This window comes from Brachyhypopomus gauderio, chromosome 14 (assembly GCF_052324685.1).
Source record: "Brachyhypopomus gauderio isolate BG-103 chromosome 14, BGAUD_0.2, whole genome shotgun sequence".
NCBI classification, from domain to species: Eukaryota; Metazoa; Chordata; class Actinopteri; order Gymnotiformes; family Hypopomidae; genus Brachyhypopomus; species Brachyhypopomus gauderio.
The window spans coordinates 17,070,978-17,094,820 of NC_135224.1; the positions used below are offsets into that span (position 1 = coordinate 17,070,978).

Consider the following 23,843-nt stretch of genomic DNA (forward strand, 5'->3'; position numbering starts at 1 on the left):
TGGGGTGGGGAGATGGCTCTGTTCTGCTCATTTCATGATCTTAGTGAAGAATCATTTTGGCAGCTCTGTTTCTGTTTCTTAGGCTCCTCTGGTTTTGATTGACCTGGAGGATGAGAAGGACACCCTAGTAACACTTTAATAGAGACCCAGGCATCCAGCCTGCCGGTCATAATAAAGAAAAGGGTGTCTGAGGAAAAGAGTGCTGACATGGTGCCTGATGGAGAACACAAAGAGGCAGCCCAGGCAGAAGCAACAAGAAAGGAGAAGCTGTGGTCCTGCATCAACAAGACCACCGTTTCTGCTTCTGCCTTGAAGCCCTTCATTAAATCTACCACCAGGGCAAATGTCACTTCGCCATCCACTTGGGTAGGAGCAGGCGACTCCAGACAGACTGTTGGAGCAGCTCCCCGTAGTGCTTGGCCTAACAGCCCAAGCATCGTGCCAGCAGCTTCTCCACCTCCCTCTGAATCTCCACACATGTGGAATGCCAGGACTCGTCTGTCACCCATCACCAACCTGAGTGAAAATACTAAGAAGCTCCTCCAGCAGATAGGAGCTCGTGAACAGGTACACTTGTGGGGTGGGGAGATGGCTCTGTTCTGCTCATTTCTTGATCTTAGTGAAGAATCATTTTGGCAGTTCTGTTACTGTTTCTGTTTCTAAGGCTCCTCTGGTTTTGACTCAAATGGAGGATATTTCGATTGACCTGGAGGTCTCTGCTGCTGTTTCTACTGTGACCAGTGCTCCACCTTTCTCCCGAGGAGCTGCTACCCCTGAGGATAACATCAACGGCGAGATCAGCAGGACACCAGTAACAACATGAATGAGTGAACAGGCTTCAAGATCCCTCAAGATTTATCCCAGATCTACACCCCATAATGCATCTACTGTGAACGTGCAAAGAAGTGTTTTTTCCAGAGCTACAGAGATGCTTTGGTGCAGGTATGTGGGTGCTGGAAAAGTGTCTTCTACGGTTTGTATGTCATGTACTGTATTGTGAAAAATCACATTAGCGATAGTTTTAGAATTTGTTTTTATATCCATATCAGAGATCTGTCACTCGTGATAAATGAGGAAAGGAAAACTGAACAGAGGGATGGAAAGGAGGAAAAGAACAGTGAGGTTCAGGGAATGGCACATAGAAAAAAGAAGTGGTGGAGGAGGTGAGGTGTAGATATGAACTTTTACATGGAGCAGTTCTCTCTTTTTGAAATCTCATCTGAGGAATGGAAGTGAGACTTTGAGTGACAAGAATATAATTTATGAAAGCAGTTGTGTGTTTCCAGGCATTAAGATGTGTGTATTCAGCCATTAAGATGTGCAGTGCAGTCGTCCTTCCTTTACAAACAGGATTTGTTCTGCGTTGTTACAGGCTCCTATGTTTCCTACCTTGCGTTGTTGCTAAATATGGCAACAAACAAAAGTAAAAACCTTGGAGCACGATGCACTCCACATGCCAACATCTGCCCAGGACACAGACCAGCAGCTTGACGTACACCTACCTGTTGACTCAACGAAGGAGCAACAGAATGTTCCATTCAATTGAACTGCAATACAAAGTGCAAAATGTTTTTTGTTTTGTTTTATTATATAGGAGTTTAATGAATATGGAGTTTTGAGTTGTTTATCAGTTTGTTGCCTTTTGTGATTGTGAAATTAATAGTTATTCAGGTGGGGGCACGTTTACACCATATGGTGGTCGACCCAATTTTAAGATGCGAGTAAAGGCACTGTGAGTTGATGGTGTAGGCAAAGCAAGTTTAATTATATACGTATATAATTTATACAAAGCAGTAAATTAAAGTGCTTTACACAGGAAAAGGAGCTTATTACAATCAGAGATCTATCCTTGGGAATGTCATTGCTAAAAAATATAATGAATAAAAAAAAAATAGAAAGTGAAATCAATTTAACAAAATCAGACCAACAAAAGTTTTAAAATAATAAAAAATAGATTGAGAGAAATAAGACATACGAATTAAAGACGATAAAATAATCAGAAAAAGTTTAATAATACTGGAATTAATGCCACATTTTAGTTAATGTTTTAGTACCTACAAAATATATACAATATCTACCCTGAACCAAAGGCCTGGCCAAACACGGATGTTTTTAACTTTGATTTGAAACCATCTAGCATTGCAGCTCTTTGTAACTGGGTGACAGAAGCAGCAGACAACATGGATGGTGCCGTGTTCTCTTTAATGTCCATATTCATGCTCAAAGTGCACAGCACACACTCAAATATATTAAAGAAAAGAGGAGAGCGCAGAGCACTAATAGAAGTGCGTAAAGCACAAGCGTCACTACTAACTTGGCGTCTGTGCAGGACAGCGGCAGAAAACGTCACACGCAGCCTCACTCCCAACAGGCACAAGGAATGCACAGCACCGACCTGCAGGACCTGTGGGCTTGTAAGGAGTGAGAGGGAATTAGAGACAGGTGCGTGTGATAATCAGTAGGTGGGGGATTGTGACCAAGGGAGTGAACGGGAGGTGGAGTGTCGTGAAGTGGGCGTCTCCCCTATGGAGCTGGACCGGCCGACCGTGACGATCTTCTGTCCTCTTGAAAAACGGTTCCATTTAGAAACAGCTTTTTGTCATTTGCACAGTAAGGAAACAGGTTTCTGTGTACATTGAAATTCTTACTTTGCTCCTTGGCAGGAATACCAGATAGAAAATTAAAAGAATTTACATTAAAGCAAGAACAAAAAGCTAAATAAATATAAGGTAGTAGACTAAAATGCAGTAATGTAACTTGAAAGATGCAAAAATACTTTGTCAGATGAATGATGTACTATGTTGAAAATACATAAAAATTTGCATAAAAAATGCAGTACATTCATCTTGGTGCGTTGTGTTCATGTCACCGGTGGGCGTGGCCAATCAGGGAGTTAGCCACCTGAGTGTTGTTTGTCTCTCTATGTACCAGTTGACTGCATGTTATTGTTTCCTTGGATTAAGTCACAGGTTTTTGAGTTAGTGCACTTCATTCCATTAAATCGCTTCCTTATTTTTGCTCTTCCCTTGCCCCTCTCAGTGTCATTATTTGATTATCCAATCTCCTCAGACAAACACTGGGCTTTAACTTTCACCATAGGGTCTGCAGCAGTTTCTCCCACTACCAGAAGAGCCTCTCTGACTTGCCCAGCCTGGTACCTTACTGCCTGAACGCTTTTTATGTTTCAGGAGGATCTGCCATCTTGGGGGGGAGGCTGAGAAGAGTTCGAATAATTTCATTAAATATCCAAAGTAGCCAGTGGCATCTGCTGAGCTCCTAGCAGCATCAACAACCACCAGATTTAAAGTGTGGGCACCACATGGGACAAAGAAGGCTCGTGAGTTCTGCTGAAGCAACCTCGCCTGAACACCTTTGTTCTTTCCCTTCATATTGGCACCATTGTCATAAGACTGTCGTCTGCAGTCCTCAAAGGGAATGTTAAGCTCCTCTAGTCTTTTGAGGATAAGAGATGATAAACTTTCTCCTGTTGACTTCTCTGCTACAAGAAAACCCATGAAATGTTCCTTAATGTGTGGCATGTCTTTGAGAGATACAACCCTGACAATGACAGAGAGTTGTTCCTTATGACTTGGATCAGGGGTGCAATCTAATATAATGGAGAAATACTTTGATCTCTTCCACTATATTTTCCAGTACTTTTCCACTGATGCACTCTATCAGTTCATTTTGGATTTTTTTGCCCAGGTAATGTGTGTGACTGCTAGTTCCATTTTTCACTCTGACAACATGCTGCTCCATTACTGGATCAAATTTTGCCATAAGCTCCACCTCTGAGAAAATTGCCATTGTCTGGTTTGTTTAATGTGTTAGTGGATCCCCTTAAAGCCATGTTTCTTTCAGCTAGGGACTGAATTATTGCCACCAATCTAATAAGAACTTCACGCCACCTCTTTCTCTCAGCCTCAGCAAGTGCCATCTCCTGCTTATCTATTGTTATCCCCTTTTCAAGATGAGCTTCTAATTCTTTCCATGTTGCCATGTGTGTACTGTGCTCCTGACTGTCCTCATGGGTCTTTAGAAGGTGGTTTGCATTTTTCCAATCCCTTAGCCCTTCTCTATTCAATTTGAAATCTCTCTGAGAAAACATTTAGCAGCAGAAGCAGTACAAACTGTCATTCATTTTTGAGTACATTAGCCAGCTTCTTTTGATATTTTCTCCATTTGCTAAGACTCTTAATCATGCTGGCACCTTCTCCCATCTTTTGGTTTGGGAAACGTGAAACTGTTCTTGATTTGAAATGGTTTTCTGAGAACAAACTCTATTCTTATCTTTTCAGTCAGTTCAGGGGGCCAGTCAGCAGGGTCTATTGATGGAGCATTTTTCCAGATGCCTGATGATGCAGCTTCACTTTGGTCTACTGAGGTGGAGGGGACAGGAGTCCCTGATGCAGCTTCATGTTGGTGTACTGAGGTGGAGGGATATGATCGTGTGATGCTGCTTCACTGGAAGGTGATGGAACAGAGGAGCATATGTGTGGTTTAATATATATTTATTTTTAAAAATTTGCAAGGCTAAGCTAATAATAGCACCATGGCTGGATTACTGACCGGGCCAGTGGGGCCAGCGCACAGGGGCCCTTGCCAAAAACTTTTTGCGATGCCTATCAACATTTATGGTACAATATATTTTTATTTCCGAGGGCCCTCCATTTTAAGGATCCTCTGACTATTAGGGACTTTGACCCCAGGGCCTCTTGGGGGCCCTAGCCATGCTTTTGGGCCCTAGCCATGCTTTTGGGCCCCTTAGGAATATGGATGAGGCATTGTGGCACTGCTCTGACTTTGACTTCTGGCTATTAGGGGTCCTAGGAAAGAGGGGGGCATATTTTTAGAGGGCCCTGGTTATGAGAGCCCCTACCAGGGGGCCCTAGAGAAGAGCAGGGCATACCATTAGAGGGCCCTTGATCACGAGGGCCCCTGCTATGGGGCCCTTGACTTCCATAGAAGTCGTTTACCATGGCTCCTTGACTCGACCACTGGTTTAGTGTCACCTGTCAGTGACTATGTACCTTTGCAGACCCAGTCAGGTGCAGAGCAGGAATGCCAGCCCTGCCAGGCTACCACAGACCAGCAGCAGAAAGACCATGAAAGGAAAGTTGCAGGTGTGTCAGAACCACAATCAGACCAGCCAGCTGCATCGTGTGAGTGTCGTTTTTCAAATGAGGAGGGCAAGGACCCCAACTCCTGGTGTGAAACGGTCAACGACCCTGCTTTATGGCCCTGTACCATTACCGACCAAGCCAAGTCGATTCTTGTTAGTAGAGGAGAAGCTGCATTTCAAAACAGAAGTGCTAAGTACCCAGCCTCAGTCAGGGATAGAGGAATTGGGGGTACCAGTAGGAGCTTTACAAATGCTCTACTCAGTTGCTCTCTACCCAACGGGCAAACTGTGACTAGGCAGTGGATACTTTACTCTCCTTCAACTGGCTGTGTGTATTGTTTTGCTTGCAAACTGTTTTCCAGTAAGCACAAACTTTTGTTCATGGATTTTCTGACTGGAAACATTCAGAGCGGATTGGTGAGCATGAGGGGAGTGTGGAGCATAGGGCTTGCATGCTAGCATTATATAATCACTCCAGAGGCACAGCAACAATTGATTCTGATATTGTCAAACAAATTGATGCAGAAAGACAATACTGGCAGGAAGTTTTGAAAAGAGTTTTTGCAGTCATCCAGTTTTTAGGGGAGAGGGAACTTGCTTTCAGGGGAGATGATGAGCTATTAGGATCAGCCCACAATGGTAATTTTTTGGGCATTATAGAACTCTTAGCCAAATTTGACCCATTCCTAGCTGAGCACCTCCAAAGGTTTGGAGGTAAGGGAAAAGGTTCTGTGTCCTACTTATCATCAACAGTGTGTGAAGAATTGGATCCATTTGATGGGACAGAGAACAAAGCAGGCAATTGTTAATGAGATCAAAGAATCAAAATACTTCTCTGTTATAGTTGACTCCATTCCAGACCTTGCTCATGTGGACCAACTTACTTTTATTTTCAGGTTTGTTAATGACGGACATGTAGTTGAGCGTTTTCTAGCTTTTGAGCCTATTGGAGAATCTGGGCCTAGACTTATCCAACTGTAGGGGCCAGTCATATGATAATGCAAGTAACATGTCGGGAAAGTGGAGTCCAAGCTCATTTTAAACAAAGAAACCCTTTGATTTGTTATGTCCCCTGTGCAGCACATTCACTGAATTTAATTGGTGTCAATGCTGTTGGGCAGAAGCTGGACATTTTTTTGACTTTGTACAGGCAATGTACACATTTTGTGCATCATCTACACACAGGTGGGGAAAGGTTTTCCGTGATACTGATCTCAAACTCACACTGAAATCACTGTCAGGTACTAGATGGAGCGCACGAGCTGAGTCAACTAAGGCTCTTTGGAAATATTATGCACAAATGAGAGAGGCATTGAATGATATGTCTAAAGATATGGAGGAGAAATGTGTAACTCGAAGTGAAGCCTCTGCACTCTGTGACAAATTGGACACGTTGGAGATGGCCTTCATCGCATACTTCTGGGACACAATATTACAGAGGTTCCAAGCCACAAGCCTGCAGCTGCAGAAGCATGATATTGACATATGTACAGCTACACAACTTCTCTTGTCTTTACGAGACTATGAGATAACTTTGAGGTGTTTGAAGGGGCAGCTTTAAATGTCACCACTGCTGTCTCCCAAGAGTACAGGTATGACCAGGCCCGTTGACAGTCTTGCTGGGGCCCGGGACAAGAAAGATTCATGTGCCCCCCCAGCGCCAGCGGCGCAAGGGTTCGTGCTAAAATGACGTAATCGCAGTGGCTCCGCCCGTGCGTGAGGGTCTCGCGCGCTGTCGGTTCGCGAGGTCGTGCACCTCTCGAATTTTGTAACTTCGCGCGCCGCGCTTCAGCGCAATGAACAAAGTCATGTTTGCACGGTTCATACACCTTTATAAGGTGGAATTAAAGCACGTGTACGTCACTTTAAAGGTCCATTTCAATATTTTCCAGCACGTTAAACTTAATTAAGTTAAATATTTATACATATACTCGAAATGATTCGAAATAATTCGCTTTTTATCACATTATTTAATGGTTGTTTATTTTCAAAACGCCCAATCTTAACGTCTTCACGAGAACTGTTCAGTCAGACAGCTATTTGTTGTGAAACGAAGTAGTTACAATTTCAAGCATTTTCAAGTACTTTACCCTAAATTCCAGCACTTTTCAAACCTGGAACACAATGCAACTTTAAAATTCGTCAGGTAAATGTTTTCCTTTCTTTTCTGCGCTCCAGATTTCTGTATTTACTTTAACTGTCCACCACTGTATTTCCCGCTGTTGGGCGGATACCGGCCGACTACAGTCGGTGCTGGATCAAACCATTTTCCAGTGGGAGGCGGGGGTGTATGCACTTAATGGAAAATATGCAGATAGGTAAAAAAACATATATATTTGAGCCATTGAGCTTATTATGAGTACATAATTTTATATTAATGAAAGATTTCAAGATTATTTAAAAATTATAGACTTAAAAAAAAAAATAAATTGCTGGGCTCTTTGATGGGCCCCCCTGGCCCTAGGGCCCGGGACAACAGACCCGGTTGTCCCCCCTTGTCGACGGGGCTGGGTATGACCTCCAGCATACAAAGAAGCGGAAAATTATGTCTGATGATAGTGCAGAGCCAGGTGTAGCATTTAACGGAAAGGACAAGTTTCGGATCGAAATTTTCAATGTTGTCATTGACAAACTTGTGTCCTGTCTCTACCACCGTTTGAATGCATACACACACTTAACTGAGCTATTTGATGTTCTTTTCATGCCTGACAATATGTCCAACAGTGAGCTCACTTTAAAGGCTAACTCACTCGCTGCAGCATATCCTTCAGATCTGAACATGAGCTTGGCTGATGAATTGATACGATACAAATCATTCATAACAGAAAAAGAAAAACATCCTAGTAAAATGCTCAAAACCATGATAAATTTGAATTTACAGTCAACCTTTCCAAATGTCTACATGTCAGACTTTTTTTTACTGTGCCTATCACAAATTGTTTGTGCAACTCTTTGCCCAGGGGCCCAGACCATCCTTAATCCGTCCTTGAATAGCACCTACTAGGATTGGGCAGTATGATGACAGTATTGTAAAATTGTGGCAGTATATTAAACACGTGATGCAAAGTGCTAAATCTGTACTTTGAAAAATTTGGCGTATTCATTAAAAACATCTGTGGGAGGGGTCAGCAGTTGGTTATGGAGTGGCGGTTTTCACTAGGATCATACAGAGGGGAAAAAGCCATAATGACGACGAGTGCTAGTTATGAGTGAAGCGAACTGGTTTCAAAGAAAAACACGACTGCTACAGATTGGCAGCATTTTGGATTTGTTTCAAATTATAAGACAGAGCCAACAAACCTATATGAGTCAGTGTGTAAGATCTGCTTATAAAAATTCTCTGCCAAAGATGGAAACACATCAACATGCATTCTCATATTAAAACGAAGCACCCTTCAATTACAATTCAGCAGATGCTAGAAAAGTCCCGACTCAGTTACCACTTTAATTGGAGCTTTTTCCAAATACAAAAAATACAAAAGAGACGATAGAAGGCGATTACATTAGCGACATCTGAAGTTTCTGCTTATTGTAGAGTCTCTAATCAACTTATTTAGTTGTAGCGGATGCATATGTTAGTGTCACAGGTGACAGTATTTTAAATGTTATTTTTTTTATATTGTATGTATTTTATCAGTGTGTGAAGGTGGGACTTTTATTGTGATGGGTTGCTGCTGCACTGAGACATGATGGGCAAATGGGCTGCAGCTGCAACTTGGAACTAATTATTGCTGATAAAACAGCCGTTGGAGTGCAGAATGGTGGCAAGCAAAAATCTTGGACAAGGAGGGCGCATGTGGACACTGCTTTGGACTCTGTTGGAATACGCAACAAGCACAGATTGAGGACTGAAATAGGAAGGACTTCCTTCATTGATGGCTGAGCTGAGTGAACCAAGCGGCGCCCTGTTGTCCGACTGATCCAGGAAGTTGGGACGCACTGAAGTATACGGCTGAGCAGCCGGTGGAAGCGAGAGTGTGAGGGACGTTGCGGTTGGAGCTGTTTACTCACGAGAAGCACATTGAGACAACGGAAGGGTGAGGATACGCTCACCCTTCCCAAACCTAAGTGGAACTTCCCCTCCTTACTTCCCCACCTTCCCCACACTTTAGAAGAATTTTAACCTCCGGCCATCCAGCAGTCGCCATTTTAGGGCAGTACATTTTAATCATTTAAGTTGTTGGAGTCAGTGGCGATACACAGCCAAGTTGCTTCCTATTAGGCTGGGTACTCCTATAGGTTTACTTTATTATTTGAGTTTGGTTGTGTGCAAGAGATTTGGGTTTGTTTGGTTTAAATTATTTTGGGGTTTATAATTTGGAGGGTTGCTGTGGTGTGTTAAAGTAGTTTTTTTCTCAGTGCCAGCCTTATAGGGGGATATTTTATTTGGCTAAAATATCATAGATCCTGTGGGCTCCATTTTTTGTGTTTGTCTTTGTGGGTGTGTGAGGTCCATCCGTTACAATTTTAGTTCTGTGAGTAGTGACTGCATTTTGTTTTGTTATTCTGTCCTTTGTTTGCAGCACTACCCATCCAGAGCACTAAGTGGACTGTTGCGTGTTTCTCCCCGGAACTGGCTGCCGAGGGTCTGGACTGAGACTGGGTGGACTTGGGAGTGGATGCTTTTTTTTAAATAGATTTTATAAATTTTATCTTTTGTGGAAATAATAAATTGTGAATTTACATCCTCTCTCTCTGCATCTCTGTCAACTTGCGACTCCCCAAGGTGTAGTGTTGGGGTTGAGTTAAAGGAAATATACATTCTGCCCTTTGTTGGGAAAGGCCGTGACATTAGTTTATGGATTATGAACGAGGCACCATCCTGATTGCTCAGGAACCAGTATTGTGATAACGGAAATAGGTGGAATATGGTTTGATCAGTCTCATTACTAAAGGATTAAGTTCTCGTTCCGCGCAGTGACCTAATACCATCGACCAAAATATGTATTTACCACCATGACCAGATTAATGAATAAATGTCCAAATTTATTAAATGGTCAATATGGCAATTGTTACAAAACATATGGAATGATTTGGCTCAAAATGAAACTAAACCTATATGTGAATCTACACCAGGGATATAATAGTGAACAACAAAGAATATAAAATTAAACAACAGCGAATGATAAGCAGATTTAAATAGATTATATGACTACCCTAAGGCTTTCCTAACGTAGGACCCAGGGACGGACATAAGGTCTTTAGAGAGAGAATAGGAAAGAGAAAGTTTGGGCAGGTTAATGGTAACAGTATTTACTATTTCTCCCGGAGTCCAAATGGAAGTTGGCAACCCCAAAACAGCATATGAACTGTGTAAATGACAGCCTTGTTTATTTATTTGTTTGTTTGTTTGTTATTGAATATTTGCTTGTTCTGCTCCCTCCTGTTATCGCTGAACTAAACTTTCAGCGCGAGACTTTCAGCGCGAGCTCTTCTGTGCGAGTTCGATGTACGTTGCTCCAGAGTTTGAAAGAACACAGGAACAAACGGATTGCTTGTTATATTCCTTGTTATATTTTACTGTAGTTTGCTTCGTTTTGTTTTTGTGTTGTTGTATGTCAAATGTAAAAACAAAGTTTCAAACTTGGCGCCCTTGGAAGCAGAAGGAGGTAGGAAGAAAAATTGTATTAACTTAAAGAGTGATTTGTTTAATTTAAAACGAAGGGAGATGTGATTGTTGTTTTTGTTTCAGTAAGAGCTGCGGCTCATAAAGTTGAGTTCATGTGCAAGTTTGACGCATTTAAAGTTTGCACCCTGTTCTACGTATTATCTATGAGGTATGGTGCTAGGGCATTTGTGTTTATTTTTTGCCACATTTTGTAGTTTTCACGGTGTCAAATGTCGGTGGCGAAAAGGAGGAGAGAATAAAGATACACCAGTCGAAGCTCCGAGCATTGTTTTTTGTGATTAATCCAAGTGGTCCGCTACAAACTGAGCGTCTTCGAAGAAGAGGCGTGGTGACGCGGACCAACCGGTGCGCGTTCACGGTTCGTTTCTTGAGGCAGCTAAGGTCTGCGGAGCAGGTCACGTGAGACGGCTCGAATCGCGGATACTTAGCGGTGACATCACAGTCACAGCTGGAGGGCGCAGACAAACTTGTGCAGATAACTTGACTGAGAAAGAAGATGCGCTTGACTTGAAAGACTAGACGAAATAAAAGTACGTTTGACGACGACATGTAAAATAAAGAAGATAAAATAAAATAAAGAAGAATCTTCTGTTGGACTCGGTGAGAGCTTTAGTTGCGGTCTCTTAGCATCGCTCTAATGGACTCTGTTGGTCGCGATGGTTTGGTGTGTTTCCAATGAGTTCTTTCCAGGTCTAGTTAATGACTTAACCAAAGAAGACAGATTAACACAATTTGAAGACAAAGGGAATTCCCTATTCCTAAATTAATTGACTTACATACTTTGCCTAAATAAGAATTAATTTGGTTCTATTAGTCTACACATTGAGCCATTCTTAATTTCCACTTTGGACAATAAATGACACAAATATTTGTATTTTCAGTCAGCATTGTAGGCTTTTGGGAGGCAAACACCATTGTGGATGTGGGTCCTTTGGGGCCTGTTGCTGGGTAAAGAATCAGTGTTTATCTTTACATACAATCAAAGAGATCTGGGTGAGTCAGTCGCTCCGTTCGGCAGGCAAAGGATTCCATTTTGGGTGTCACAGTGAAATGGCGTTTAGCTGTCTCCACTACATAGTCAAAAGGGGGAGGGGGGGGGGGGGGGTCAGTAAGTAAGTAAAATTTATTTATAAAGCCACCAAGGTTGCCCAAAGTGCTGTACATGTTATCATAAATAATGTGTAAAATACAGAAATACAACAAACAATAAAAATAAAATAAAATAGCATAACGTACAATACATCAATGCACCCAACATACCACAGTGTCTTACTGAACAAATGCAAGTTTGTATAAATAGGTTTTTAAACCTGATTTAAAAGCCGAGACAGAGGTAGCATGACAAATGTCAGGTGGTAGGTTTCGGAGCGTACTCTGAAAAAGCAGAATCCTCTCTGAGTTTTAAACGAGTCCTGGGGACAATTAATACATTCTGAGATGAAGATCTCAGCGAGCGCTGCCTGATTGGAAATTGGAGCAAATCTGAGATGTAAGAAGAAGAAACAGTAAAGAGGGGTGCAGAGCGAGCGGGGGGGAGGGGGCTAATTTGACTAATATTATTAAACAATGAAGTTGTGATTATGTGGACTTTGCTTGTTTTCATATTTCTGAATTATTACTTTGTTAAAAAAATTTAAAAATAAAAATAAATAAATAACGCGTTCACGCGAGCGCCTCCCTGGACAGCCGGCGCCCCTAGCATTTGCCTATATCGCCTAATGGAAGGACTGGCCCTGCGTCCAAGCAAAGTGTGAGAGAAATTACGCCATTTTGCTTATGTCATTTAAGATTACAAAAGAACATTATGATTTAGTACATGTCATTCTGATTAGCAGAAGGACTGTGAATAGTGTGATTTATGTAATGTATGTAATCATGTACTTGTGTATGTATGTGTGTATATTGTAACCTGCATCAGGGGAATGTGCAGAGACAGAAAGCACTATGTTATCTGTTATCCCACTGCTAGGAGCTGAACCACCAGCCGTTACTGTGTACAACTGATACGTCAGCACCTTAAATCTGTAGCAAGAGAGATGCAGGTGCATCTAGCTTGATCTGCCAGTGTCCATCCTTTTCATCTAAAATGAAGAAAACTCTTCTCTGCAAGCTTGCTTTGAACATCTGTGTGAATGGAATAATGCTGACACTTGTTTGCTTTGTTTAAGCAAAGGAGGATCAAGACAAAGACTTAGAGATCCATTCTTTTTTTCAGTTATCACCAAACTGGTAATCCAGTTTGTTGGTTCGGTGACTGGAGTGAAAACATCTGCTTTCTCTAGCTTAGCTAATGTCTCCCTCAACTTATCCATGACTGTGAATGGGATTTTCCGGCAGCCATGTATAACTGGTGTTGCATCAGGGTCAACATGAATGTGGTGTTCACCTGGACACTCACCCAGTCCATGGAATATTTTAGGATATTTTATTCACTAGCTCCTCTTTTGTTGTCGGCGAGCATTCTCTTATGTCTTCAATGAGGTTATGAGGTTAATCTCTTGGCATGCTGCTCTACCCAGTACTGGGCATGCTGTTTGCCTGGTAATATAGAACAGCAACCTTACCTCTGCACGCTCAGTACTACATTTCAATTGGACACATCCGGCTGGTGTGATTTTTGCACCTCCATAAGCAACCAGTTTCATGTCTGTAAGATTTAAGTGCAGACTTCCTGGCATCTTTCCGACCTGTTCTAGAGGCAAAACATTTGCATCAGCACCAGTGTCAGGCTTGAGGTTAACTAGTACTCCTCTGATGAGCAGTGTTGCATGCCAAGCTTCATCATTTAACAGAGTGCATTCAAGACTACCAAACACTGATCTGACCCTACACATGCACAAAAAGACTGCAGTGAACATTGAACTGTACCAGCACTACACTGTCATGTCTGTCAATTGTCTCTGGTCTGTTGTATTTATTGTAGTGTTTTGGTACTGTTGTGAAATTGTCCCATGTTGTACATTTTGCACGTTGTATTCTTACCCTGTGGCACTTTATGTCTTCTATTGTATTGTTGATTCGTGTTGCACCACGGTTCCGGAGGAACATAATTTCGTTACACTGTGTACCTGTACTCAAATGTAATGACAATAAAAAGCCTCTTGACTTGACTCTTGACTTTAGTGTTCTTCAGTTTACCATGCTTTGTGTGTTTTAAGGTCTCTTCTAGAGCATGGATTTCTCCTTCTTTCTCCGGGGCAGCCGTTACATTAATCTGCTCCCTGGCATTCAATGGCTTTGGTCAAAGTAAGCTTGGGCTCTCAGAGTAATTTCTATTTAATGCTGAACTGTTCCATATCTGCTCTGTGTGAGGTTATCTCCAGTGGAACAACGTGAAGTTCTCCTTAGCTTTCTATGCTGTTACCTCACTCCGTTTCAGCACACTGGCAGAAGCTTCTGACACCATGTTATGTTTCATCTTGATTCATGCGTTCATGTAGACAGAAGAAATGGGAGAACATAAAAGATACAGCCGATGTGTTTATTCACCTCTAGCCCTAGTACAGGGAGCGAATCTGTGTCCGAAATAGCCTACTACATACTACTGGCGTACTGCATGGTCCCCAAATCAGTTTGCAGTATGTGAATAAAAATAATTTTTCCAGTATGCAAAACATCCCCAGATGACATACTACTTCCGCAAAATATTCCAGTACGCGAACAGAGCTATCTTCGTGGTGTACTGCATCCCATCATGCAACGCTATGTTCATGTGACCTTGTAGTATGCTTTGCTTTTGTCGCATACTGGAAACTACTGCATACTACTACGAGGACCAGTATGCAGTTTCCAGTATATACTGAGTGCAGTATGCAGTATGTAGTAGGCTATTTCGAACACAGCCCAAGTCTCACAGCTAGTTTTAACTCTCTAGCTCATTACAGCTCTACCGTAAACCTAGGGTTAGGGTGCTGCACCTTGTACTAGTTGCATTACCATAACGTAATAGAAACATCCACTTACCTAAAAAATACTCTACAATGACTGTGGTCACCTCCAGGCCCCTCCCTTTAGTTATGTTGACATAGATAAGCCTGTTGGAGCCCATGCTTATCATTGTCATGTGTGCTATATACATATTTACATGTGTTATATACATATATTACATATTGCCATGATGTTTAGGGTAACTTTGACCCTGGTGCATGTTTAATTGTTCAAGAGATGTCTGAAACCAAAAAAATCCTAACAAACAGTGTGAATATTTAATTACTAACTACATTATTAATTATTCTATCAATATTTAGTGCAATGGTGTTCCTTACTTGTAACAGGTAATGGTTCGATTAGGATCGTTTTTCATAAAAATGTGAAAATTCCCATGTTCAAACTATGATACCAAACAAACACTCTCATACACTTATACACACACACTCACACACACACACATACACACACACACACACATACACACACACACACACAAACACACACAAACACACATACACAGACACACATACACACACACACATACACACACACACATACACACACACACAAACACACACACTCTCATACACACACTCTCATACACACACTCTCATACACATATACATACACATACACACAAACACACAAACACACACACACACAAACACACACACACAAACACACACACACACACAAACACAAACACACACTCAAACACACACACACACTCAAACACACACACAAACACACACACACACAAACACACATACACACATATACACACACACACATACACACACACAAATAAAAAAAAAATAAAAAATAAAATTTTTTTTAAAGGGTCAAAAATTTTAAAAAGGGTCAAATTTACCCGAACAGTATCTATGTGATATAAACATGCAGGGGGTGGTTGCAAATAACTGACATGAATTATTTTCATATAATATGTTGATTACACTAATTAACCCTAGCAGAAGAAGTTTCATACTGAAAAAAATATTTTAAATAGTTTTCCTACATCTTCAAACTTTGAAAAGGGTCAAATTGACCCACAACACGATAGGAGGGTCTGCATTTTATATCTTGGTTACGTACTTCTACAAAGAGAATTCCATAAAGCACCTAGAAATGGTTTGCTTTGCCAGTGGATGTGCTGATGCTGTCAACTACCACATTGAAGGGACTGTTCTGCTTAGAGGTAGAACTATGAATATGAACTGCTACTAGCTGGGCCACTCAATGGAAGATGCATTCCCTTTGGAGTCTTGGTCCTCCCAAGGTTTCTTCCTAATCCCAGCTATAGAGTTTTCCCTTGTCACTGTGGGCCCTGGCTTGCCCATTAGGGATCTGGACCCATGCATTTGTAAAGCTTACATTAAAAATAAATTTAATAATATATTGACTTGACATGTTGGCTTTACATACAACAGTAATTACAGTTTTTTGCATTTGCTAAGACACAAAAAGTGGTCCTTATAGCACAATTTCTGAAACAACTAACCCATGTAGCCTATCTATTGACCGGGTGTGCCAAACCTTAAGCACATTCTCTGCCTTACACTCATTTAGAAATGCGAAAACACACTTTTTGCAAAACTTTAAACACAGTTCTTCACATAAGACACAACATTCAAAACTGAAAACCATGTGTTTCTTTTAGAAAACACTGCCACACAACTGCTACACTCACCTACCAAAATACCATACACAGTTCTCACACGTTACAACACTTCTAGCTAATTTTTACAAATCGTTATCAGAACTTGATCCCTATAAAGAGGCCATAAGTTGCAAATCTTGGTTTGCACAACAATGGAGGCTAATACTTCACAGAGAGGTAGAGGATGAGGAAGAGGACAAGGAAGAGGAAGAACACGAACAACCATCACGGATGAGATCCAGGCCACTTTGGTTGACCATGGAGGCCATCGTGAACATTGTCATATAAAACACGAGTATACCTTTACGACAACTACAACAGCACATCATTACTGACAACATCACTTTCAGCAACATTCATTCAGTGAGTCTATCTGCACTGGGCCAACTCCTGAGAAGACATCAAGTGCATATGAAGCAGCTACACAGGGCACCATTTCAGCGCAACTCTGACAGTGTGAAGGAACTGCACTATGAATATGTGCAAGTATGCTCTGCTATCCTCTTACTTATACTTTACTCCAGTGTCCTGTGCCACACAATGTTGAGTATGATACATGCCCATTTCATTTGGTCAAATACAGTACTGTAATACTGTAATGTTTGGTTTCAGAGAGTAATGGAGCTAGATGTTGCAGCAGTGGAACACAAGTTCCTTTATATTGATGAAGCTTCAACCTTGCCAAACCAAGACGCAGAGGAAGAAACATCATAGGACACCGTGCCATAGTCAGTGTCCCTGCAGCATGGTGGGAACGTCACAATGTGTGCAGCCATTTGCCACAATGGTGTTGTCCATCATCATGCTACTTTTGGTCCTTACAACACTGCTCACATCATCACCTTTCTCAACACACTACAACTCATTCCACATCACCAGGGAGATGGACAAAAACAGACCAGGGACGTTGTCATCTGGGACAACGTAAGTTTCCACCGTGCTACACAAGTACGACATTGGTTCACCGAACATCCACAGTTTGATGTGCTTCACCTCCCACCATACTCACCTTTCCTCAACCCTATTGAGGAGTTTTTTTCGGCATGGAGGTGGAAAGTTTATGACCGCCAACCCCACCATCACATACCACTTCTGCAGGTGATGGAGGAAGCTTGTGGGGACATTGATGAGGGTGCATGTCAGGGCTGGATATGTCACTCAAGAAGATACTTCCCCCGCTGTCTTACCAAAGAGGACATCACCTGTGATGTTGATGAAATCTTGTGGCCAGACCCAAATACAAGACAAGATGCACCCTAAATTTGTCTGCTATTGTACAGTATTTTTGTCCTTTTTGTTTCCATGTGTACTGCTCAAGCAAAAAGTAAATAAACCTTGTTACTATTTTACTTCGTGGTGTTTATGAATGTGCATAAAAACCTCTGTATATGTGAACTATGGTATACTTTTGGAACAGACTATACACTGAACATTTAAAAAACACATGGTAGTAGTGTTTTCTATTTATCACATAAGTGTGTAGTCACATATAAGAGAGGCTAATCATCTGATATTTGTGTGTAGCGTTTAGATGCAAAAATATGGTTTTGGCAAGAGTGGCAAGAGTTTTGGTTGAAGTGTGTGCTTTTTCCAAAAGTGTGAGATGTTTTGCCTGTTGTGTGTGTAGCATTGGCTTCTGTGTGTTAAGTTTCGACAAAAGAGACACAGTTTCAGAAATTGTGTCTTAGCAACTGCAAAAAACTGTAATCTATTTGGTTCTAGAATTAGCTTCATAGTTACATTTCTTGACTTGTACAGTTCACTATACATCATAAACATTTGGTTTTTATATTATTACCTTTTTATTTTCTTGCATATTATAAAACAGCAAGCATATGGCTTTGATTACTGCTTATGCGTAATGTTCTATTGGTACTTCAAGAATTTGACAGTTAAATAAACACAAAAGGTAACATTTGTCCATCTATACAGTGCACAGCTTCATAAATATCAGTTAGCCTATAGCATTTCACCTGCCTTCTGTGAAATGTCAAATACTAAAATATATAAAACATTTAATATACTAAATATTACACTTCATACACTCATCACAGAAACACAGGTGTAGAAGTTTGTGGGAGGATGGCGCAATGTTATTATGACATCACAGTTACCCATAGTTACCGGCACAGTTACCCATAGTTACCCTATGTATACAAAGTCCTGTTCGGGTTCATTAGTTCATTACCATATTCCGGCAAGACGACGATAGGATAAAAAAAAAGGCGCGTCAGGTCAAACCGATATTTACGCACAGCGAATAAGACATGGATCGTTCCCTTTCTCCTAAGGGTAAGTCACGCTATTTTTTCAGTATCGGTTTACAGGATGTTATTGAATAGAAAACATAAGCACATTTTTCCAAGACCGACTTAACCCAAGCTTTTTGGAGAAGCATGACTAACCTATGTTAGCATTGCTAAATTATCTAGCTAACGTTAGAAGACATTAGCGCCATTAATACAAATTTATTTTACCAGTACATCATGGGGTGTGGTGGTTAACGCTGTCCGGGTCAGGAGCATTTGACACGCAATTAAATTGATTATTTTTATACATTTCAACTGAAGGTGCAAAGTTAATGAAATCAACACATACTGGACAAAGATAAATGGAACACATTCAACATTCAAAACATATTATTACCCAACGAAATACTCGAGCTCAGTAATTTCTAATCGTTTCAAACACCGCAAAATCATGGACGGATTGTTCTGAGAGACAGACTGCATCAAATATCCTACCTGCAGCAGAAACCAGAAAGGGCTCTTTAAATTGAGAGCGATGTGCGGCGTGTTCATGAAGCTACTGAACCGCTGCTGTGCGTAAATGCGCACATTGTGATTAATTTAAAAACGCTCCTCCAAACTTTCCATATGCAGAGAAACTGCCAACGTCTGAGCAGTAGCCGCTTGTCCTTCTGTTGACTGCTTGCTCGCTTCGTAGCAAAGTGACGGCTGATATTGTACTCTTTGAAAACTGCAACCGTTTCTTGTCATGTCAGACATACAGCTGTTGATCGGACCTCCGTGAAAAAATATTTTGTTGTCCACTTTTTTTTTTTAAACACTCGGCACTCCGTGTCCACTTTTCTTTTCTTTGCTCCGCTCATTTTTACCGAAGGGCAAAACGGCAGCAGGAAAGTTCCACTCCAACAGGTCAATGTGTCTGGACTAATGCGCTATATATTGGGGGAAACGAGGATATTGCAAATGAAAGGGTGAAAAGGGGAAATGAATGACGATTTTACTATAATTTAGACACGTTCGGCGGGTCGGATTAAACGTGATTTGTTGGGGGTGGCGAACGTAACACTCGTGACGGAGTGTTTTTTTCAATAGCCCTGAAATAAATGCTCCGGTTTAAAATTAATTCTCCCGTCAAAATAAAAAAATATTTTTAACAATATATTCTGGGTCCTTATAGGACTGCGTTCGGGTCCGGATTCGGACCGCCGTCCGCCTGTTAGTGGTCTATACAAACTAAATTGTGTTGGGTAATTTCCACTTCCAGTTAGCTAACACATCCTATCTTGCATATATCTTGCGATCGCAATTACTACTACAAATAACGATACACACACTATATTTGCTTATATATATAATTATGATATATAATTATCTGGTGTCTTAGTAGTGAAAGGCATGGGAGTTTAAAATAAACTCTAGCTTCCGAAAAAAGGACGTATTCAACAAAATTCCACAATAGAGCCAATGGATGGGACTTTTAACTTTTTAAAATCCACCTCGGAAGTAGGAGCAATCCACCGAACACAACGCGAGCTTTAATCTCGCCACTCCACAAAACACCCCCCCCCCCCATGTCAAAATAAATGACCCCCAATATAAATGATGCATTATGTTGCTAATATTATGTTATATGGCTAATGTTAAAATAATCCTAATGTTACTTAAAGGTTACAAAAACATTGTGTTCTCTTCATTTTAGCTGAGGGCAAGGGGAGCAAGCCCAGGAAAGTGGCCCAGTTCAGGCAGAACTCTGTGGTGCCTGGACCCTCCAGGTGCAGGGACTGCAAGGCCACTATAAGCAGAGCCTCTTCCAACTCTGGCACACCAAGTCCCAGGAGCAGAAAGATCAAGAGTGAAGGGGACAAAGAGGACATCACAGTTTTGGTGCCCGTTGGATGTGGTGAAAATTCCACACACACCTCGTGGCCCAGTGAGAAAAAGAAGAGGAGGAAGCGCTCTGCCCCGACTGAAGGTCCCGTGGGGGCGTCCCGCTCCTCTGCAAAGCGAGGGAGAGAAGAGGAACCCCTGAGGCAGAGTAGGAAGAGAACAGGGGATGCTCCTCAAGACTTGGCACCCCACCCCATGGAGACGCAGGCGAGGAAGAGGAAGAGAGAGGAGGAGTGCCTAGGTCTGTCTAGAGTAACACCCTCAACACTACCAGCATTTTACACCTGCTGAATTTTTTTTGACTGAATCTTATGTTGTACAAGGATGTAACTGTTTTTGTTTCATGTAGAGAGCTTCACTTCACGTTACACTTTGGGAGATCTCCTGGGCAAAGGAGGATGCGGCGCAGTGTATGCAGGAGTCCGCGATGCTGATGGAAAACAGGTGAGCATCAGCACACAATACAAGAATAATTGTGGGACCTAATTTCTATTTTAGATTGTGATTAGAACTTTGAAGGAGCTATGAGTTTTCCCTAGAGAGCCTTTGTTATTCACATGGCAATCAAGTGGTCAAGTCTAATGTGCCTTGACCTTTTTCCACTTTTTGAACACAAAGATCCTGAATATACAATGTGATAAGCTTGACAATCTGTGGATGAGTATTTATCAGACTCCAGATTTATGAGTTACCAGAGAAGCTGTGGCTACCATCTTAGATATGTTCACAGCTTCATTCACCAGGCAGTCAGGCTCCTCAACTCCCAGATACGGAACTGACACACACCAACACTGATCTGACCCCACACACGCACAAAAAGACTGCACTGAACCCCCCACCAGAAATATTTGCTGCTCTCCCACAGGACCTAATAACTACCTCAGAACCACTGTGTTCATGTATGACACAATATATCACTCATCTCCGACACCACTCACACCACATTGCACTGTACCAGCACTTTACACCGTCATGTCTGTCAGTTGTCTTCGCCTGTTGTATTTATTGTATTTTTTGTAGTGTTTTGTTGTGAGATTGCCCCATGCTGCACATTTTGCACATTCTTGTACTGCTACCCTGCCGCACTTTATGTTGTCTGTTGTACTGTTGATTTGTGTTGCACCACGGTTCCGGAGGAACAAAATTTCATTATACTGTGTACCTGTACTCAGATGTAATGACAAAAAAAAGCCACTTGACTTGACTTGACTTAAATGAACTGACTGTTTTGTGTAAACAACTTCACTTGCTGTGTTTTTTATGTGACCAGATCGCCATTAAAATTGTGCCAAGGAGTGACAAAGAGCAGTTCATCACTGTTGTAAGTCCAATATCTTTACTTATGTAATATTGCAACAATGTCTGGAACTTTTTAGATGGGTAAAATTGCAAAGGAACTATAAACGCAAAACTGTTAATTTTCCATTCAGTGACTCCTTCCAACACGAATAGAAAACAGTTCACTTTTTAGATTCAGGTTTCATCTAATGATTGGTACCTATTCAGATCCCTTTAATGTTAACCTGCTAACTATAATTCTACTGTGAAACTTCAAACGCATACTAACCATGAGTTCCTTAATTTTAGCCTGGCGAAACTCGCAGTCTCCCCCTAGAGGTGGCTTTAATGGAGATGGTGTGCAAGCCGCCTCATTGTGAGCATATTGTGGAGCTCCTAGAATGGTTTGAGTGCGAGGACTGCTTCATCTTGATTCTGGAGCGACCCATCCCGTGCATGGACCTGTTTGACTTCTTGGTCTTGCACCAATTCCAACTGCCTGAGCCACAGGCACGACTGATCATGCATCAGGTGGTTCAGGCTGTCCTTCACTGCCATGACCGTGGAGTTCTACATAGAGACGTCAAGGCAGAGAACCTTCTGGTCAACACAGACACCCTTAATGTCAAGTTGATCGACTTTGGTTGTGGTGATCTGCTTACGACCGGACCATACAGGCTCTTTAAAGGTTATTCACCATAGGAATGAAATGTGCACCTCAAGTTAAAAAATGGGATCAAATTAGAGACTATTATAAACTTTTTATTTTGTTACTGATGATTCTCTCTCGTTGTCTCAGGCACCAAGTTATTCTCCCCACCTGAATGGCTGGTTGATAAGACGTATGAGGGCCGTCAAGCCACCATCTGGAGTCTGGGTGTGCTCCTCTACATTCTTGTCTGTGGAGCTATGCCCTTTGAGACGGTGGAGGACATTGTTGAGGCAGACCTGTGCTTCAAGGGAATCCCATCCAGAGGTGAAAAGGCAGAAGCATCTTTAAGATAACTAGAAAGTCTAAATTGCAAAATGATCATTTATGTAATCATTTCATCTGGTAATGTAATACACAACCACAGATTGATAAAATGGACTAATGAAGAATGGAGAATTGGCAATTCAACATTTTGTAACCGTCTTAAAATTATAAAAAGACTTGTTCAGTCTTTTTTGTTAGTGGAGGTTTCTGTACAGTTCTGTCATTTAAAAACGTTGAATAAGCCATTAGAACAGTCAGATCAGAGGTTTCAGATGGTAACTGATTTCCTTTCTCAACTAATTCCGTTGCTACACACACAGAGTGCAGCCATCTGATAACATGGTGTCTGCAAAAGGACCCTGAAAAACGTCCTGAGCTCGAGGATGTTCTTGCACATGAGTGGTTTTTAGAAGGACTTCAGAACTAATTCAGGTTAGACAGGGAGTGTAGAGGTAAATGGTACTGGGCATGAGACTAGAGGACAGTGCAAAATTAAATTGCAAGGTGCAGTGTAATATTGGATGAGCTTATCAAGTTGTTGCTTATGGACCAGAAAAATCTGGGTCAGGCATAGTGTACTATATAACAATTGAATGCTATAAGTGGTATATGCTTATATGTAGTACTTTATTAATCGAAAATGCAATTTAGGATTGTACTATCTGTACTGTTCCTCTATTTATTCTGAGTTCTAAATGGTTTTTTTCCCCCCAATTCCATAGATTCAGTTTTGAGGACCACATAAACCAGCAAGCCTCTGGACGGCATCAGAAGGATGAGCAGCTTGAGTGTTTGGGACAGTGAAGATCCTGCCTTCCAGAAATAAAAAAAAATAATGTGCAGTTTGTGGTCCATGCCTTGGATCTTATTTTAGAACAAACACTTACGCAATTGCTCAAACAGAATGAATACTGTCTTCTTGGATATTCTTCAAGTGATCTACTAGAAACTGAAATGAAACTGTTGGGTAATATATAATGTAATATAATTGACATTGTCTAAGATTCTTAATGTGTTAGATTGAAGTGCACTTGGTGAATGTCAAGTTGGGTGATATTAAGTTTATTATGAATAATATACACTGTTCAAAAAATGTCAGTCCAATTTATTTA

At 41.4% G+C, this 23,843-nt stretch overlaps 1 protein-coding gene across 3 annotated transcripts; it reads left to right on the forward strand.

The window, feature by feature from the left end:
- The first annotated feature begins 18,557 nt into the window (after positions 1-18,557).
- Positions 18,558-23,581, forward strand: LOC143475255 (serine/threonine-protein kinase pim-1-like). Of its 3 annotated transcripts, XM_076973040.1 has the most exons (8): positions 18,558-18,633; positions 20,290-20,718; positions 20,827-20,921; positions 21,748-21,798; positions 22,065-22,443; positions 22,555-22,731; positions 23,052-23,163; positions 23,454-23,581. In XM_076973040.1, the coding sequence occupies exons 1-7, from the start codon at positions 18,609-18,611 to the stop codon at positions 23,156-23,158; spliced, it is 1,263 nt and encodes a 420-aa protein (XP_076829155.1). In that variant the 5' UTR covers positions 18,558-18,608; the 3' UTR covers positions 23,159-23,163; positions 23,454-23,581. The 3 variants fall into 3 exon arrangements, with proteins under 3 accessions (XP_076829155.1, XP_076829156.1, XP_076829154.1); XM_076973041.1 differs by lacking the exon at positions 23,052-23,163 and having other exon boundaries at positions 23,454-23,580; XM_076973039.1 differs by lacking the exon at positions 23,454-23,581 and having other exon boundaries at positions 23,052-23,443.
- The last annotated feature ends 262 nt before the right edge of the window (positions 23,582-23,843 follow it).